This window comes from Macrosteles quadrilineatus, unplaced genomic scaffold, assembly GCF_028750875.1.
Source record: "Macrosteles quadrilineatus isolate MER2022 unplaced genomic scaffold, UCM_ALF_1.0 Scaffold_2__2_contigs__length_208266976, whole genome shotgun sequence".
Lineage (NCBI taxonomy): Eukaryota > Metazoa > Arthropoda > Insecta > Hemiptera > Cicadellidae > Macrosteles > Macrosteles quadrilineatus.
Window position 1 is genome coordinate 132,631,237 of NW_026542595.1, and position 16,776 is coordinate 132,648,012.

At 38.0% G+C, this 16,776-nt stretch overlaps 1 protein-coding gene across 1 annotated transcript in view; it reads right to left on the reverse strand.

Annotated features, from left to right (window-relative positions):
- LOC128985980 (H(+)/Cl(-) exchange transporter 7-like) overlaps nucleotides 1-16,776 on the reverse strand; it is a 34,744-nt gene that overhangs the window by 8,474 nt on the left and 9,494 nt on the right. Inside the window, exons 4-8 of the mRNA XM_054406009.1 lie at nucleotides 12,841-13,039; nucleotides 10,570-10,679; nucleotides 9,794-9,937; nucleotides 6,731-7,043; nucleotides 5,468-5,627 (exon numbers count right to left, since the gene is read on the reverse strand). Coding sequence (XP_054261984.1) covers nucleotides 5,468-5,627; nucleotides 6,731-7,043; nucleotides 9,794-9,937; nucleotides 10,570-10,679; nucleotides 12,841-13,039 — 926 coding nt within the window. The remainder of the gene's footprint in view (nucleotides 1-5,467; nucleotides 5,628-6,730; nucleotides 7,044-9,793; nucleotides 9,938-10,569; nucleotides 10,680-12,840; nucleotides 13,040-16,776) is intronic.

Sequence of the window (16,776 nt, forward strand, 5' to 3'; positions counted from 1 at the left end):
ACCCCAACCTCCCATTTACACCACTACCCGATCGAGGCCTTACCCAGTTGCTGGGAAACCAGAGATAGCCAGAGCGATAGATCCCCGTATACCCCTGGCGGGCTCGGACCCAGCACCCGATCTACTTCGTTTGCCCATCAGACCCAACATCACTGCCAAGTCATCAAGGTTTCCCAAAAGGAGGCAGGTATAGAAGTGGGACCCACCCGGATGAACCTATCCACCAAAGGTGGCGACACCCTTAACTCAATTGAGGTTCCAGGGAGAACCCCCCACACTCCAGATAACCATACCTTCCGTGCTCAGAGACAGGGATTGGCTGGAGAAGTGCCTACAACCGTTACCCTCACACTGCGGAAAGTTACGTCCCCTAGAGTGTCCCCGTGAGCTACGGGTACTCGCCCGATTTCACCTCCAGGAAAGGCTACTTCCAAAGTCGAGGATTTGCCACACTGAATGCTGGTCGTACACAACAAGCGGGCCGAAACCCATAGAACCACAGACACAGGTAGGTGGGAGATTGATGGCGCACTTCCATCTCTCCGAGAGCTAAACACCCCGCCATCCTGGATGGAGGAATGTCACTGGGACCAGCCCAGTCGTCCATGACTGTGGCCTACTTGAAATGCCGATACCAACACCGAGCAGTTGCCTCCCCTTTGGGGTCTAGATTTTCACCTCCCAGGACGAGGCTACTTCCAGAGTCGAAGATATGTCTCACATAATGTCAGTCGAACACAACAGGCAGGACAAGCCCAAGAACCACAGTTACAGGTAGGTGAGGAGAGGCGGAATTAACGGCATCACTGAGAGCTAAACACCCCTCCACCCTGAATGGAGGGAATGTCACTGGGGACTCTCCCCTTATTAATTTTCAAGGGGGCTGGCCTTTCCAGTCGGCCATAACTATGGTTTACCTGAAGTGCCAGTTCTGACACCGGGCAATTGCCTCCCCACTGGAGAGCTGGGGTCCGCGTGGTCGCCAGGCCACGTACCCACGCAAGCGTGAGCCCCCTGCGGGGACATCATAATACAGGGTGTTCCAAACAGTTCAATGGGAGTATGGGAGTAGAGGGAGATGTAGTTTATGATAATCCAGCATTTTCAATAATCCGGCACCGCCAAAGTCCCGAAGATGCTGGATTAGTAAGTATCTACTGTAGTTACAAAAATACAATTGGAAATAAGATTTAACAAACTCTACAAATAAACCCAATATTTAAAATACCTTTTATCAGCTATTAAACCTTTCAGTACTTCAACTAGCTATTACCCACGGGGCTTCACCCCGTTTGAATTCATAAGTATTAATAAAACTATTGATTGGTTAGGTTAAGCTGAAATAAACCAAACATAATACAGTAATACCACTAATACAAATAAATAATCACACCTGATTTTAATAAGGTAATCTATCCTTTACTCTAATACGAGCAATGTTTGCTTGTATGTATGTATGTATGCTTGCTTGCACAAAGATCTCGAAAACGGTTCCGACGATTTTCTTCAATGTTGTAAATAGTTTAATTCTGGCCTAAAAACGAGTTTACTGCAGTTAGAACTGCCAACAAAAATCTAATTACGTAGAAAAATGAAACTGAAAATCACATTTTTTTAACATTAGTCTTATGGGTTGCTAGGTAACCTTGTTGGCTGAATTAAATAACAAGGAAAAAGTAAACAAAAGACTTGAAGTTGTAGCATGTGTTCATAATAAGCCAACTACCCACAGTATACTAGCAAATTACAAATAACAGTACAAAAGGAAAAACATCATTTAGCAAAGATTATACTGAAGATTACTCGATATATTGTAGTCAAGGGTAGCAGTGAGAAGTCTGGGATCTGTTTATGACGATTAGATAAGGGTATGGGCAATTATAAAATGCGATGGGAAGGGAGGGAAACAGGTCCGTGACGTAGGAAGTGGTGAAGGAAGTAGTCAAGGCGAGCGGTCCGGAGTGTGGGAACTGTTTATGACGATTAGATAAGGGTATGGGCAATCCTAAAATGCTATGGGAAGGGAGGGAAACAGGTCCGTGACGTAGGAAGTGGTGAAGGAAGTAGTCAAGGCGAGTAGTCCGGAGCGTGGGAACTGTTCATGACGATTAGATAAGGGTATGGGCAATCCTAAATAGCTATGGGAAGGGAGGGAAACAGGTCCGTGACGAAGGAAGGTGTTAAGGAAGTAGTCAAGGCGAGCTGTCCGGAGTGTGGGAACTGTTTATGATGATTGGATAAGGGTATGGGCAATCCTAAAATGCTATGGGAAGGGAGGGAAACAGGTCCGTGACATAGGAAGTGATGAAGGAAGTAGTAAAGGCGAGCAGTCCGGAGTGTGGGGACTGTTTATTACGATAAGATCAGGTTATCTGCAATCCTAAAATGCTATGGGAAGGGAGGGAAACAGGTCCGCGACGTAGGAAGTGGTGAAGGAAGTAGTCAAGGCGAGTAGTCCGGAGTGTGGGAACTGTTTATGACGATTAGATAAAGGTATGGGCAATCCTAAAATGCTATGGGAAGGGAGGGAAACAGGTCCGTGACGTAGGAAGTGGTGAAGGAAGTAGTCAAGGCGAGCTGTCCGGAGTGTGGGAACTGTTTATGACGATTAGATTAAGGTTTCTACAATCCTAAAATGCTATGGGAAGGGAGGAAAACAGGTCCGCGACGTAGGAAGTGGTGAAGGAAGTAGTCAAGGCGAGTAGTCCGGAGCGTGGGAACTGTATATGAAGATTAGATAAGGGTATGGGCAATCCTAAAATGCTATGGGAAGGGAGGGAAACAGGTCCGTGACGAAGGAAGTGGTGAAGGAAGTAGTCAAGGTGAGCTGTCTGGAGCGTGGGAACTGTTTATGACGATTAGATTAAAGTATTTGCAATCCAAAAATGCTATGGAAAGGCAGGAAAACAGGTCCGCGATGTAGGGAGTGGTGAAGGAAGTAGTCAAGGCGAGTAGTCCGGAGTGTGGGAACGGTTTATGACGATTAGATTAAAGTATTTGCAATCCAAAAATGCTATGGAAAGGGAGGAAAACAGGTCCGCGATGTAGGGAGTGGTGAAGGAAGTAGTCAAGGCGAGTAGTCCGGAGTGTGGTAACTGTTTATGACGATTAGATTAAGGTTTCTACAATCCTAAAATGCTATGGGAAGGGAGGAAAACAGGTCCGCGACGTAGGAAGTGGTGAAGGATGTAGTCAAAGGCAAGCTGTCCGGAGTGTGGGAACTGTTTATGACGATTAGATTAAGGTATCTATAATCCTAAAATGCTATGGGAAGGGAGGAAAACAGGTCCGCGACGTAGGAAGTGGCGAAGGAAGTAGTCAAGGCGAGCTGTCCGTAGTGTGGGAACTGTTTATGACGATTAGATTAAGGTATCTGCAATTCTGAAATGCTATGGGTAGGGAGGGAAACAGGTCAATGACGTAGGAAATGGTGTAGGACGTAGTAAAGACGAGCTGTCCGGAGTGTGGGAACTGTTAATAACGATTAGATTAAGGTATCTACAATCCTAAAGTGCTATGGAAATGGAGGGAAACAGGTCCATGACGTAGGAAATGGTGTAGGACGTAGTAAAGGCGAGCCGTGTGGAGTTTGGGAATGGATCTATGTGTCTCCAATACAGTACTAAGACTGCTTTCAGAGTGGAATAATGATTTCCCCGAGCAAAGCTCGGTCCCCAGGTACTATCTATAAAAGAGGAACAATGTATGTATATATATGTGTATATACGTTATGGACTCCGAAACCGCTCGACAGATTGTAATGAAACTTTCAGGCATTATTAAGCATCTTTCAAGGATGGTTCGAGTGAAGTTTGGTGCAGATCCGTCAAAAGGGCTCTGCCCCAGAGGGTTTTAAGTGGGCCAATGTCAGACTTTTTGATCTAGAATGTTTACAAATAAATATAATTTAAAAGCAGATGTTTACTTTCACCAACTGTTTTGTACGTTTGAATAACTACAACATTCTGTATTAGCATTAGTCATGATTTGAAATAGTGCCACAGTGTTTCTACAGATTGCAGCACAGAAAACTATTTTACTTTTGAATAAGTCCAAATGTATTAAACCCCAATCGAAGCACACCTGTGCACTTAACAACGTTTAAATTCTCCAATGTTAAATATTAAAACATAAAAACCTTTAAAAAAGTACTGTATTATAAACAATAAAAGGGATGACTTTTTAAATGTATGACAACAGCTAATTTGCAACCAAAAGGTGAGTGAGCGTAGCGAACGAACATCAACCTGGAGGCGAGTAAGCGTAGCAAACGAGCTAACCTGAAAACAAGTGAGCGCAGCGAACGATTTCCATCCTGAAGGTGAGTGAGCTTAGCGAACGAACTTCAACCAGGACGTGATTGAGCCATGCGAATACTTATGAAGTTAAGCGGGGCAAAGCCCGCGGGTATAGCTAGTCTTCTATAAGTATAAAAGAGGATGTTTGTATATATATTTGTTTGGCAGTGATAAACTCAGACACCGCTGAACCGATTGCCACGAAACTTGGTACATACGTGTAGAATGTCATGGAATAGGTTTATACACCATCAATTTCGCGATCCGTCCAATCGGCTCCGCCCCAGTGGCTCTGGAGTTTCCCATGTTAACCTTATGAGAAATGGAATTAATGAATATTAACAGCTGTTTCAATTAAACAAGTTGGTTCTGTTCTATGATGTTCAATAGCATTAAAGTTACAAGGATTACCAACAGAGTGTAGCACTATTATTTCTTTTACATTTATGACAACAGCTAATTTGCAACCAAAAGGTGAGTGAGCGTAGCGAACGAACTTCAACCTGGAGGCGAGTTAGCGTAGCGAACGAGCTAACCTGAAGGCAAGTGAGCGTAGCGAACGAGCTAACCTGAAGGCAAGTGAGCGCAGCGAACGAGCTCCAACCTAAAGGTGAGTGAGCATAGCGAACGAGCTCCAACGTAAAGGTGAGTGAGCGTAGCGAACGAACTTCAACCAGGACGTGATTGAGCCATGCGAACGAGATCATCTTGAAAATTAAGAAGTTAAACGGGGCAAAGCCCGCGGGTTACAGCTAGTAAATTATAAAAGAATAGCTTGCAAATAAGTACAGCTGAGGTACTTTTAACTTTTAACATTAGGTATATGGAAAGTTCCCTTTAGAAAGGAATTACGACCTTGAAGGACAATTTATGAAATAATGGATAGTTTGCGCAAGGTTTCTCGTCATGATGAACATTTTAAGTAGGGCCTATATTGTTTATGTGGGCGTGACTTGTAGTTTTATTAAAAGTTCATTTGTACTTTGGGATTTAAATATGGAGAACTAAGCAACAAAACAAAGATTAGTAAATTTAAAAACGTATGGGACTTCAGTACTTGAATACTGAATAAAACAATCTCAAGGAAAATACATGGTTACAATGGATTAAATATTATTAAAATTGTATAAAAAAAATCCACATGCAATAAAAAATAAATAAAATTATACCTCATTCTAAACACTGTGATTTTGTAGTTTATGTGGTTAAACAGGGCACCTGTAAGTCCTCCAAAAGCTCCCATCATTAGAAAGAATGGCAGCTCAAATATTTCATAGGATAGCTTTGTAAATTCCCCAAAGTTGAGAAGACCAGCAAAAGTTAAGTCCCCTGAAAACACATAATGATAGTGTGAAAGTTACAAACTCGTATATTCACAATGAAATCTCTGTAATTGATGTAACTTTGGGCAAAAGAAACACTTAAACATGGAGGCCAGCTTGTGATCAACTGAAATAACACTTCTTGTCAGGATCACAAACTAGATATTCTAAATAACATTACTTTAGGTTTATATTGAGATTTTCTAAGCTCCTTGCAATAAACTCTTATTATCTTTCCATACATAGAAATTTAAATTGAGAAGAAAATAATTCCAATCCACCATATTAATGTAGTGTCAGAACAAAACTAAAAATATTTGTTGAGGAATTTAAAGAGATTAAATTTAAACTTATTTCAAAGAGGTGGTCTTTTTCATAAGAGCATTGTCATTACTGTTATTCTCTTCAAATCAAATCAAAAATTCTTTATTTATTTCATGCACATAGGTACACATAAATAGTGTCAAACAATTACATTAAAAATACATCAGTCTCCGAACCTTAACTATTAACATAATTTGTCATGAAATATACTTTTAGTTCTTTTGTGAACAAAGGTGGAAAAACTCATCTAAAGAATAAATTGGTTTGCTTATTATGAATTCTTTGAGTTTCTTCTTAAAATTTTCAATATTCTTTTCAGACTTTATATTTTTTGGTAAATACATAAAGAATTTCTTTCCTGAATATGTTGGTTTTTTCTCGTAAAATTTTAATCTATGATGATTTGGGATTATTTCATTTTTATGTCTTGTATTGTACTTGTAGCATATGGAAGATTTAGAACTTACTGCCTCATTTTTAGAAATTAGTATGCAGTCATAGATGTATTGTCTATAAACTGTGGGGATTTTAAGACTTCTTTAACTGAAAACATGTGATTTCTCTGTTTGTTAGAATCAAACCTTCAGTTTTTGTGATGTGTCTGACGATGCCAACATAACTAAAAAATGTCTCATTAGAAAATAAAAATAACAAAAACATTGGTAAAGTTAAAATGTATTATTCTATGTGTATTTTGTTTATTTAGCACAAAATTTATCTTTGAAATCAAATCTAGCAAGCAAGTCATAGGAAAAGTGATAGACACTAATTAAAACTATGTTTTACCAGGATGCCCATGATAAGCACTCAAAACGATGTTGAGAGTGAAAGTGGAAATAATGGAAGCGAAAAATATTCTCCAAGTAAGACTCTGGTTCCAGAAACTTGCACCTTCCTCCAATGAGAACAAAACCCCTCCGACTGGAGCCCCAAAGGCGGAGGCCACTCCCGCAGCTGCCCCGCCTGACACAAAGTCTCTCTTCTCATGGTCCTCTCGGAAATAGGTCAAGATGGAGAGGTCGAGGAAGCTAAAGGTAGTGCTCTTGCCTTGAGAGATACCTGCTGCCACCACAGCCCCAGAGTGAATCATCGGTCCTTCCTGTTAAACCAGGGCTATAAACATTTTTCTTCAACAGAACAGGATTGAAGAGGTTTTAATGAATAGAAAACACACCTTTCTTCAGGAGATATCAATGTTATGTTTTATGATCTTTTATTGTATATCTCTATTAGCCTCTGGACTCAAATTCTCTTAGGTAAACTTGGACTTTATACCTTTGCAAAATAATTGTTAATAGCGTATTGTATACATTGCTGGGAGAGACGGATCAACATCCTGACTTAAATCTTTAAGTGAGGACTTTTAAATCCTTTAAAATCAATTCCCAAGTGCCAAAACCTATTTAATAGACGAATTATGTTCATTAACACATTTTTTGCGCCAATGTCTCTGGTGGGATGGTTCGAAACTGGATCCAGCTGTCCCTGATCATTGGGCTTTAAATAAATGATCCTGGATAATGAAACAGCTGATCTTAGTCGGTAACAACGCTACACAGGTCATCTAACACCATTCTACACTCCTATTTGGGTAAAAAATATGCACATAGGTGGCGTCCCCATCTCAATTTAATTGATAATTGGGAGGCCTTGGCCAAGCAAGCCATACTGGCCCGCCACTGGGGACAGGCGGATCAATAACAATTCTATCGATTAGTTTGGCCTAGCCATCCATGTTATGGTACGTTCACAAAATTTTGGCAGTTTGAGGGGAAGTTCCCCCGCTACTTTTTTATTAATGTATATATTGCAGCTGATAGACAATTTGGCAAACCTCAGATGTTGAGTGATTGTTTTTGTAGGATCATGTGGAGGAAATAGATTTCTTCACCTAAAACCACCTAAATTCTGTGAAGGGAGTAAAGAAGGACAGGATCTGCTCGCATTTTGAGGTTAAAAATTATACTAGTGAATGGCTTGTAAATAGGTATTTAATCTGAATTTGGTAATACTTAAAGCCTATTTGCAATTTTGTTTATTACTGCTTTTTGTTATTTTCTTATAGAACTAGGTCTACAAACACTGTAAGGCATTTTATATTGTGGCTCTTCTATTGAATGAAACCGAACATTTTTGCGCACTCATTCACACAGCCTGTTCCCACTTCAGGCCACAGCCAACAGCAGTATTACCATCAGCAGTCAATGTGTTAAATGCTAAAATTTAGATAAACTATTATGTAGTCTATCATGATTAGAACATTTGAAACTTCTCCTGTTGTTCCTTGAACATGTAGGGAAGACCTTAGGTGCATTCAACACTGGTCAATAATGCTGGCTTCAGGGGTTGGTGGATATTGTAATAGATAGCACCTGATTACTCATGGAGAGTCATGGTTAGATGCTCCTAACGAATACTCAGTTAGAGCCGATAAGTGTAAACGTAAACCAAAAAAAGACATATCGCTATCCCGAAATTGAGCGAAGCTCACTTTCCCTCACTTCTTTAACTTCTGTAACTTCTTTGTAAGAGCATTAGAATGTAATGGCTTGACCAATTGATATGAAATTTTGCCAACAGCTAAAGAATACTGAGCAAAATGTTTTGGTGAAACATATTTGCAAATTTCCTTCTGGATTTTATTTTACGGGTCACGCAATTTCGCTTGTTATTTTAATGTAAGTTGAAAGAAAAATTATATTGGGTTTATGACATATGGGTTTATCTCGTTTCATTTAAATAAGATAAACATATGTTAATTGTTTGTAACTTTTGTTTACATTTCAATGTTTACTTTCATCCTAGGGTAATGTTGGAATGTAACAGTTTATCAATGGAAGTAACAGTTTTGCTATATTTGTTTTGAGCATGCCTCAAAGGCCACGTCGTAATATTGGTCGTCGCACCAATAATGCAAATATTGTAAGAGAGTGGCGTCGTGAACAAGAAGAACCAGATGAAGCAGTGGCGGAAGAAGCTGATAATGATAGGCAGTTAGCTAATCAATTCCAACATGAATTAGATGCGCTAAAATTTGACACTTGCACTAACTGTCATCGCCAACAACTAACAGCTTCAAACCAATCACCGATTTGTTCGCGTTGTCGTTCAAATGCAATTAAATTCATGGCGTTAAATAATATGGATGTGTCAAGTGCAAGTGTCCCGAACGAATTAACTGACTTGACGATTGTAGAACAAAATGTTGATTGCACGAGTACATCCCGCTATGCGCATTTACAAAGTACAAGCAAATGGTCAGGATGGACAGTTTCACTACAAAGGTAACATCATTAATGTTGAGCAAGATATTAATGAAATAGCATCTGTCTTACCTACAATTAAAACCTATAATTAAAATTACTGCCCGAAAACTTAAAAGTCATCATTGTCCAACGTCAAGGCGTCTTTGGCCATATCGATTGTTGTGGACATTGGATCTTCAGAATATGGCTTAGGTTTGTCCTACGTAGGCCTATCAAGAGTTAAGACATTTGAAGGCCTGCTTCTGTATCCACCATTTTCACTAGACCGATTGATGTCAATTAACAGACACGGATCTTGGGCAAAGAAGAATGAAGCTCTTGACAGTTTAAACGAAATGTCAAATACATATGTCTAATAACCTTTTATCAATTATTATTCTTAAATGAACTATCAGATAAATTTGTCATTCTTTTAGAACTTAAATAATATCGGGCAAACAAACGGTGAATCTGTTGAAAGGGAACATATTGTAGGTTGTTAGCTGCTTTAGCCATTGACAGTCTTTAAATAATGCTTCGCTCATTTATGCGTCTAAAGTGTAACGGAGCGGTAGACCACCCTAGTTTAATTGTTTTTACATACCTTTCCTGCACACAGACCTCCGACCACTGTGGAAATTACTCCAATCGTTTTGACAAATAGAGTTTTTATTCTGACGATCCGTGGCATTTTTATTCCGTTCAGGTAACATTTCACTTGCGGTATTCCGCTTCCCAGTGCAATAGGCTGCAACACACACATTTACAATACAAGCAGAAAAATAAACAGCTAAAAAAAATGTTTGAAAATTGGGTAATTTTTTAATTACATCCTTCTCTAAATTGTATTATAAGAATTTAAAATCTGTTAAAAAAAGTGAGTAGAATATTTTTAATATGACTTTTATTTAAAATTTGATTACAAATCGTTGACGTAGCCATTTATCAAATAATAAATTAGCAGTTTTTATATTTTAAAGCCAAATCCAATTGTAAATCTATAATACAAGAATACTTCAATGATATCATGCAGTATCAATTTGTTAACCGTGTGTTTTGGTTTTGACTACACTGCTGAAAAGCGACAGATACAACTTTAGGCGAGTTGGCGTGGCGGCTCACTCAGTAGTGCCACTGACCATAAATCTAAAGCAGCGATGTCATGGATGGGTTCCTGGCCATTACATGGGTGCCACCACATTAAAATAACTGTTTAGGGAGGTTCATTCTTGAACTGTACATCTCACTTCTTGGTTAGTTAATATGTTCAATGCACACCCATGTGGACAGACAAATTCAAGATGAAACTAACCTCTTTTATACTAAGAAAAGAAAGGACTTAAACCAATAGTGAGGAACATATCAAACTGAGCTGCTAACCTCACAAAAAGTGACCAGAAGAGATCCAACAAGTACAGATGCTGCATTGATCCCGACCCACACAAAGTATGGCTTGTACATGCATTCTTTGGCGGAGCAGGAATCTAAAACTGGTCTCGTGTTAAGGAACTAACTTTTAATTTGTGCATTCTTTATACGGAATACTCAACTGTAGCTGTTAATTAAAAATGAGATATTTGTAGAAATAAGACATTTTACGATCAGACATCACCACTGACTAATAAGTCTCCCTTATGTTAGACTTGCTAAGACTGATAAAAGACCATTAATTTTAAGTAGTAAGAATAACAAGTTACCAATAGCCATAAGATTACTTAGTGACAAGGATTTTGAGATTAAAATAAATAACTATCTTTGTAATCAGCCGTTATACTCAATAGAAGATTATATGTCAAGGACACTGACTCCACTGGATTTTAAGCTTTACCCCTGACGCGCCGCCGAATGCAAGTGTTTGCAAGATATCTGTTTTCACCTGCTACAATGAAGGTAGAATCAAATTCAAGGTCTCATATTAAAGAGGAAGAAATTTGCTATAGTTTTGTGTTTCATTATTTCAGTTATTTTAAATACACACCTTATAAACTTGATTTGTAAGACAAAAAAGGTCATTTTAACTAGCCCTAACTTATTAAAAAAAATTATTTGAAAAACGCAGAACTATAGATTGGTCTTTGAACTACTATAAGCCGTTTGGAGTGCGTAGCTATCATTATTGGTTAATTCGAAAACAGGAATCTTGGTAACCTCTGCAAGCGCTTCTCGTGGCGCTGTCCAATGGTGCAACATAGCAACTGAAGCCCGAGCTGAGATTTCCGAGCTGAGGTAGAGCGCACCCTCAATTCATGTTATGTATGACTAATTTTACGTGCCAAAGTATTTGTATGGAATATTAACTGGCAAATAAAAATCTCATTCTCATTCACTGACTAATATTGACATATGAATAACAAATACAGTAGCAACTTTTTAATAATCTGAGATCGTAATTTGTTTAATGTTCTGTAGAGCAGGGAAACAGATACATACCAATTAGATTATTTTCTCTAATTGATACGTATCTTTACCGTGTGTGATGCAATACTTCAGTTGAAAATAAATAAGACACTTGTGCACTAAAAATTGTCCGTTTTCAAATTTCTACCCTACAGAGTCTATGTTTTAGACGGTTTTATTTTTTAAGTAATTATTTTAATGGACAGTTTTTTCACTGTTGTTTAGCTCTGCTGGCTCAATGTAGATGATTAATGCAAACACAGTTACTATCGTACAACATTTATTTTAACCTTCCTGTTGAAGTCCATTGGGTGACACATTTTCATGGGTGACTAAGAATTTATAATCATCACAGGATGTGAGATAAGAGATTACAAACTCGTCAGAAAGGATGATAATGTTCTAGTACATTAGAGCTTGATCAATTATATTGCTTTTGTCGATCAGTTTGAATTGTTATTAGTGTAATTAACGATAAATAAGAATTATCTTCTGCAGTTTTCCTATGAGAGAAGTATTAAATAAAATTTAATAAAATTATTTATAGTATGCAAAGCTAGATGCCTGGGGCAATATGACCTTGACCTTGTTATCGGCACATAACAAAAATACAAAGACTATATGTCCAACCAAAAAAATCCTGACCATGGGTAGAAAGTAGAAAGAAGTAAGAAGTAGAAAGAAAATAAGTAAAGAATTAAGAAACCATCATTAGATAAACATACTTTTTTTAATATTGGAGATTTAGAGTAAGTATTTTTTGTAAAGTTCTATCAAGGCCTGGATTTTTTTAAGGTAGGTCAGCCCAGTATCCCTAACCATCGTCTCTTGGGTTTTTCATAAATTTATTCCATATTATTTCCAATATTCATAGTTTCAGCTATGACACTCCTCCACAAAGAAGTAAGGAACAGAGGATACACTCCATAGTGTCCAGAGCTAAATCCAACACAACCGCTCAAGATGGAGGAAGACCCTGCGCCCTGTGTGATAGAAATTTCCACACAGTGCTCGCCGCTTGGGCTTTACTTGCTTGTCAAAAGCATACAGGGTGTTAAAAAAGTCTTAACAGGCCCAAAAATGATTAAGAGAGGTGTGTCAAGACTTTTTCAACACCCTGTATTCCCAGCACATAAAAATGCTGAAAGCGCACAGTTGTCCAATAAGTGTGTTTCCTCTGTACCTTACTTCTCTGTGACTCCTCAGAGAGATAGCTTGTTGCTACCATATTCTACCGTTGCACAGAAAGGATACAGCTTTTAATCGTAGAGTACTTGATGTCTGACAGCTGCTCAATGGAGATATTGATGAAGATCCCGACGAACGCAGTGCACACACCAATCATGAGGAAGATGAGCCATCGAGCGAGGCTTTTATGAGTGACAAACGCATAGCCTCGAACCACAGCCTCGTTCATCAACAATTTGTTCTCACATATGTCATAGTCCAAGCTCTGAAAACATAAGTGGACCACAAGTTATAAAATTATATTGTTCTTGTTACTTGAATGATTATTATGGATGTTTCCAATTATGATTGGAAACAGTAAGTTTTTATGACAATTTTAGCATTTGGTATTAGGTCCTGTTATCAGATGAGAACAACCTAAACATAAAATGATTAATACACAAATTGAGTCAAAAGCTGAAAAATCACCAAAAAAACAACTCACAGATTGTATGGTAGTCGGGGGTGGACGGTAGGATGGTGGACCCAGAACTCTACGACTGATTTTGTGGTTTGGGGGATTATGTCTTAGCCAGTTTTGGGGGGAAATTTGCATCATAAGCCTTGGGGGGGGGGGGCACCCTTGGTCAGAGTGTAACAAAAGCCGTTGACAGCATAAAATCTATCTTTAACGAGCATTAATTTCTTAATAGCTTAAATCTCATTTAACTCAGTCGTTTGAGTACAGTAAATCAAATTGTATTGTGCCGATTTTAAAATTCAAAGATTTAAAATCCGCGCCAGGCAATGGACAAGTCAGTCCAACATGACGTAACGCGGAGGAACACTACACTCGAACCGTGTCGCGTGCAAACGTCTCGTCGTCACTCGTGGCTCAGTACTCGCGTAGTCAACATGTGAAGTCGCGTTTTGTCGCTGGTGTAGGACGAATTTATTAATATCTTAATTCGTAGCTCGGAAATTAGCGTTCGGGCGGAAATTGTACGTGCATCAAACGATCGCAATTGTCAAAATTTCGCCGAATTGCATTTGGGGGTGTGTTTTATTAGTATTAAGTCGAGACAGTTGAGATGCCGGATTGATTGTTCGCGTTCGTGATGAAAATTCGTACATGCATCATATCGATAGCAAATGTCAGTTTCTAGCGAATAGCGGGTCGTCGTGAAGGTATTTTCAATTGAATCATTAAACGCCAGCTCGAAAAAACAAGAATTAATAAGTCCTACACCAGAAAAAACCGTGTCGTGATGTTCCGCTCGGTCAGACAAAAAGTCACAAATTACCACGAGTCAGTTTTTAAATGTTCGGTACGCGTGAATCTTCGTCGGAATGAATGTGTATGTGTCGACATGTGTACGTAAGTAAATGTTTGTGTTATTTGTGTATTAGTATTAAAATAGTCTTGCCAATCTGCCACATTTTTTCACATGTACCACTCGTTTTACAAGTTATGAATCATGTTTTGTTTGGTCTGAGATTTTCATGTTTCATTTGGTCTACTTAGAGCACATGGTCACGATTCAGGATAAAATGTTTTATTAAATTTGGTCATGTCATACAAAGAATTTAAGTTATAATAGTGAACCTAGTCAAATGAAAATTATTTATTAAATTGAATTGAAATGGCATATTAATTTAAAGAGCAATGTTTGTCTGTGATATTATTATTTTTGTATTCTATGTAAAGTCAGATTCTATCATCATCAGTATTATTATTTAAAACGTTTGTATTTCATGTGTAGAATAATTGTTGAACAGTATTACATTTTTTAAATAGTGAGAGTTTGATTGTGTAACGTAAATGGGGGTAACAGAGTGCTCGGTCGAAGGCTAGGGTTGATAAAGGGTCATGAGGATAGACTCCCATTAAATTCATAAATATTAAATACTAAATAAAAAAATTATCAAATAATCGACTCAGCAGTCGATTGGCCCCGTTGCACTGATCAGCAAGGAGTGATGTAGATCACAAACCTACATAATAGTCCCTGTTTGATTAAATTGTAAACTGGCCAGTTTGATAATTACGAACATCTTTGGGGAGTCTGGTGATCCAAAACAAATAAATAAAATCATCAAGGCTAGGTTTTCCCGAGACTCTGCAGTTTTAAAAATGAACAAACCGCCAATTTGAACATTCAATCTTGCAATCAACTCTCTCACTCTCTCTTTCAAAATATTGTTAAATTGTGCACACAAAAGGTTATCACATTGTATAAATTTTGTTAATTATTGTATCACAGCTCATTTGCAATTATCATCTCATTATACAGCATTTTTACAAAAATCCATCTTTTCATTCACCTGTGTTTCAGCTAGTATTATTAGTATCAATCTGGTATAAATTAAAGAGGTAAATGGCTTAACTGAAAGAAGTATACAAAGTATACACAATGAGTGTTGACGATCACATTTTGTAAATATATTTTGACAGTGCAATTTTTATAAGTTCAGTTCATAATATTTAATATCAAGTTGTTGAATTCATGAGTAATCGGCTTAACCGAATCCAGTATATATATATCATCTTGAAGTCATACTTTTGATAAATATTTCCTGAACAAACAGTTTCACAAATATTTTCAATCAATATTTCAATATTATTATTTGCCATTTTTACAGTTTTACAGAGTATCAATTCATATCACAATCTTTCATCAGAACAGCACATTTCAATTCATGGAGTGTTCAAATAGACACATCTATTAGTTTTAAGAAGTGTTAGAATTAAGCTGAAGAAGGTGTGAAGGAGGACAAGATATCAGATCTCTCACGGTCCATAAATCGGACTTCTGGGATATTTAATTACAGGGCCCACACTTAACATCTTTATTTCCACTGCGCAGCTCTGTGATTGTAATGTCCTCAGTAGTTCAATTAAAAGTGTAAATGAAATTCATTAAAACCCCACCAGGGGGCAACTTTTTGTTATACTCACACCTGTATGGAATAGCCAAATTGCATTACATAAAGGTGTGAGGTGATTTTGGTTGATGAAATGAAGTAACAAGTAAAGAGCTATTATCTTTTATTGTTTTTATTTTTCGTTACAAAAAGAATATAGGAAATATTCTTTTTATTTTTCTTTACAAAAAGTGGTAGCACTAATTTGAGAGGTCTGGTAACAAGGAAGCAGATTGGCATTACTACCAAGGCAGGTTGGCATTGATAAGGGTATCAGTTGTTATCTCTAAGGCAATTATCCAATTGATCCACATTGATATTTCTGTGTTTGTTTACTTGTTTATTTATTTGTGTCATATTCGTACAGAGATTATTTATATTTATATTTACATTTATATTTACATGTGCAATAGTTTTCAATTTTGAGTAAATAGAGTCAAACTGAGGTCAATTGTTTTAAACATTTTCATAATTACATATTTTGAGAAACAATGAATCATCTGAGTCATGTTATGTAACCACTGTGAGCGACATGAAGGCTGGCCAACAGAGGTCACGTTCCAGCTGTGGTGGGGCGAGAGTAGAACCTACCCGCACAGACAGGCAGACATCGGGCCGTTCACCACAACAATGTCCCCCGCCCCCGCCCACTCCATCGGCAACAGCTGACTGTCGACTGCGCTACGGGTCAATGAACTGATTGTTGACATCTACTCAACGCTGAATGCTAGATAGATAATTCTACAGTGTGTTAAGCGTGCGCGTTTACACCATTCAAATTGTTGATGGGTTGATGCAGTCTGGTTTATGATGCAAGGTGTCAGTTGACAACAATTTTTATTTCTCAAATACCGACCTCAAAGCAAAATTTTTATTATTGTTAAAGTTTCAGAGTTTATATTTTTGTTATTCAAATTTCAAATGTTTATGTGTAAAATTGTTTCGTGTTAAATGTATTAAATGTAAATCAATGGAAAAAAAATCAACAAAAAAATGTGTCGTATGAATGAAGCGTCTGTTGCCACGTCAAGCGTCGTCGCGCCGGGTCGAAATTGTCCCGGGATGGAAAAGGCCTTCGTGCGGACCTGAAGGTCGCTC